The 2255-nt window shown below is 30.8% G+C and overlaps 1 protein-coding gene across 1 annotated transcript in view; it reads left to right on the plus strand.

Moving 5' to 3' along the window:
* Positions 1-1442: 1442 nt before the first annotated feature.
* Positions 1443-2255, plus strand: part of LOC107487668 (scarecrow-like protein 32) — a 2372-nt gene continuing 1559 nt past the window's right edge. Inside the window, exon 1 of the mRNA XM_016108361.3 lies at positions 1443-2255. This exon is cut by the window's right edge and continues 1559 nt beyond it. Coding sequence (XP_015963847.1) covers positions 2101-2255 — 155 coding nt within the window. The 5' untranslated portion in view covers positions 1443-2100.

Raw genomic sequence — 2255 nt, forward strand, 5'->3', positions numbered from 1 at the left:
ATTCATTAACAGAAAGCCACCAAACTAATTGCTCTAACTTTATATTTATATATAACATACAAATTAAACTCATCATTTCCTCCCAAACATTCTTAATTCAATTTATCATTCCTGATATATGTGCATGTCATTAGTGGTTAATATATAGACACGCCTATGTAACTTCATGTCCTATTATGCTATATATTTTATATTATCAGATAGACTCTAGACACTGTTGAAGAAACGGAATCTTATTTTATTGTGTAAATTGTTAATAAAAAATATATATAATTAAAAAATAAAAAATCAATAAATATCAAATCAGACTTTGGATTCATTATTAATTAAAAAAGTTGGTTCAGTGAAACAACAAATGTACTTTTAAAAATAATTAATTTTTCGAGAGATTCGTTATGTTGATCTCAAATCGACATTTATAAAGATATATAAAAGAACAAATAAAAAAATGTTTGGATCATTCCTGTTCCCATAGATTAGTTTTTAGCCGCCATTAACAATCACAATTAATAGCTACAAGGTTGATACTTGATACAATAATGAATAATTATAACTCTTCTGACGGTTTTCTTATCCATTTTAAGAGCATAAAATTAAGGTTTTTAATAGAAAAATATTGATATATATTCCAATATATTAATAATAACTTAGAAAACCGTCTCAGTTAGAAGTTTAGAAATGTTTAGCCGTTAATACTACTCTTTCCTTGCATTTGGGTTATATTTGAACCAATGTTGATCAACTTTTTATATTTTTTTATTAAACATATTGGACTTCAGATAATCTTTTATGTTTTTCTTAAAATATGTTAACTAGTGCTTAGCTTTTAAGAGATATTATTAAGCAACCAAATTCATTTTAATATAACTATTATTCATATTCAATCTAGGAATTCATCGGATACATGCATATAATAATACAAAAGAAAAAAAATGATGCATGTTAAAAGAAAAAAATAAATAAAATAAGACATTGCATATAAAAGAAAAAAATTATTCGTATTCATATAAAAGCGTGTTCATATAAATTGTTACGAAAATCATAATTGATGCATGTTAAAAAGAAAAAAAAAATCAAATAAATCATTGCATGTTTTGTTTCTCTTCCCCTTACTTTATGATTAGTCTATGTAGCTATGCTGGTCGTATCTTAACATAATTTTAAATCTTTGTGTCTAAAAATAAGAGTTCAATTTTAACGAATCCTAAAAATAAAAAAATAACATAAAACAAAAAAAATATACAAAAATATACAAAAATAAAACAAATTTGAAAAAATTCTTACCAAAAAACTATATTAAAAATATAAACATTGATGTGTCTTCCCCAATAAACTTTAACTTTTAGCATTTTCATGACTCTCCAACTATGAGGCCTCAATTTGGAAAATGAAGAAAATTTTGATCGGTTATATGATAAAAAGGGTTGTTGAAGTAACAAATGAATGAAGAATGAAGGACCGGAGCAGCTTGCTAATGAAAATTGTATGATTGGCACCATATCTGGTAGGCCATGGGGGGGGAGAGAGAGAGAGAGATGAAAGCATTAGCCCGTGATTGAGCGAGTGAGGCAACAAGTTAACTTGCTTGAAATTAAATCCCCCACACTTGGGTGTCCTTCACTACATGACAATTTCCAACTCCCACATACAGACAACACCCTGGCCGGCTGCTTCACATGCCTTCCTCTATTCCTCAACCACGGCGACTCTCTTTTCTAGCCACCCATGAATACCTTCTGCTTCTGCTTCTGCTTCTTGTCCTCACCAAAATTAAACACAGCCTTCTCTTTCTCCCACACACTTTGACTTTAGGCCTACACTTGTTTTCTTGGGAGTAGAGTCGTCTATGCCACCACGATCATCATCACCAGTGACCAGTCTCTTTTTCGGATGAACAAGGGATAACATAACATCCTCACCAAAAATTAAACCTCCATGACATGTCTAATTCAAACCCACAAGATATTGGTTCGTTTCCCAACACACACTACTACAGTACTACTAGTCAGGTCACTTTCCCCCTTTTCCCCTGCTACTACCCTCTGATTTCCCCCTTAATTATTCCACGCTTCAATTCCTTTTGTTTTCTTTCACTCTACAATGCAATATACACTCACTACCTTCTCTAACTCTTCAATGACGCAATTCACCACAAAAATACCACCACCTTTGCATCCCTACAACTTTTCATTTTCAAACCCTAATAATAATAATATTATGAACAAGAACCAACAAATTCCTAGGACTAGGCCCTG

The sequence above is a fragment of the Arachis duranensis genome, chromosome 5 (genome assembly GCF_000817695.3).
Source record: "Arachis duranensis cultivar V14167 chromosome 5, aradu.V14167.gnm2.J7QH, whole genome shotgun sequence".
NCBI classification, from domain to species: Eukaryota; Viridiplantae; Streptophyta; class Magnoliopsida; order Fabales; family Fabaceae; genus Arachis; species Arachis duranensis.